The 905-nt window shown below is 67.3% G+C and overlaps 1 protein-coding gene across 1 annotated transcript in view; it reads right to left on the bottom strand.

Moving 5' to 3' along the window:
- The window catches only part of NXPH4 (neurexophilin 4), a 4349-nt gene extending 3731 nt beyond the window's left edge, over positions 1-618 (bottom strand). The window contains 2 exon segments of the mRNA XM_017728669.1: positions 3-357; positions 360-618. Of these exon segments, the coding sequence (XP_017584158.1) occupies positions 3-357; positions 360-527 (523 nt within the window). The 5' untranslated portion in view covers positions 528-618.
- Between the last annotated feature and the right edge of the window lie 287 nt (positions 619-905).

Below are 905 nucleotides of genomic sequence, written 5' to 3'. Positions count from 1 at the left end.
ACAGACCTTCTGGACCAGCTTGTAGTGGCTGCTGAGGAAGGAGATGAAGATGCAGATGACCTTGAAGGGCTTGGCGCAGAGCCAGGCCGCGTGGCTCTGCGTGTGCTCCGTGAAGCACACCTTGGACGGGTCGTACAGGCACGGCTTGTTCTTCCGCGCCCGGTTCGTCTTCTCGTACTCCACGTGGCAGTTGAGCGCCTTGGCCGGGCGCCCCTCGGGCAGGGTGCTCTGCTGGGGAGGGGGCGGTGGCCGCGGGTGGGGGGGGGGGGCGCGCGGGGGCTCAGCAGCTCCCCAGCCGTCTGGTTCTTCTGCCAGTCCCAGGGGCTCCGGCCGGGGCCCGCAGGGGTCCCCGCCCCCCGGGGAGGCTCTGCCGGGATCAGCCGCCCGGGGTCGAGTGCTGGGGGCTTCAGGGTGCCGTAGGGGACGTCCTTGAGGAGGCCGGAGGTGCCCATCTCTAGGTACCCCAAGGTCTTGGCGACGTGACCCCCAGCACACACCGTCTGGGGGAGAGAGGGCAGAGACTGCATGAGCTGTGCCTGTGCCCTTCCTCATCCTCCCACCTGCACCCTCCTCATCTTCTGCCTCCCTCCTCTTCATCTTCTACCTGCACCCCTCCTCATCCTCCTACCTACAGCCCCTTCCTCTTCCTCCCACCTGCACCCTCCTCATCCTCCTGCCTGCACCTTCCTCATCCCTCTGCCTGCACCCTCCTCATCCTCCTACCTACAGACCCCTCCTCATCCTCCTGCCTGCACCAGCTGGGCCGGGACCACAGCGGCCCCTTCCTGAGGTTCCCCTGGTCGCCGGGATGGACACAAGTGAGCAGAGCCAGATGCCAGCCCTAGCCTGGGACCCCAACTCTGACGTGTCCCCTGTCCCTCATCCCCCTGCCCACCTGCCCCCCG

The sequence above is a fragment of the Corvus brachyrhynchos genome, unplaced genomic scaffold, assembly GCF_000691975.1.
Source record: "Corvus brachyrhynchos isolate BGI_N302 unplaced genomic scaffold, ASM69197v1 scaffold193, whole genome shotgun sequence".
Taxonomy (NCBI): domain Eukaryota; kingdom Metazoa; phylum Chordata; class Aves; order Passeriformes; family Corvidae; genus Corvus; species Corvus brachyrhynchos.
The sequence above is the reverse complement of the archived record's forward strand: the minus strand, read 5'-3'. Positions and strand labels throughout refer to the sequence as shown.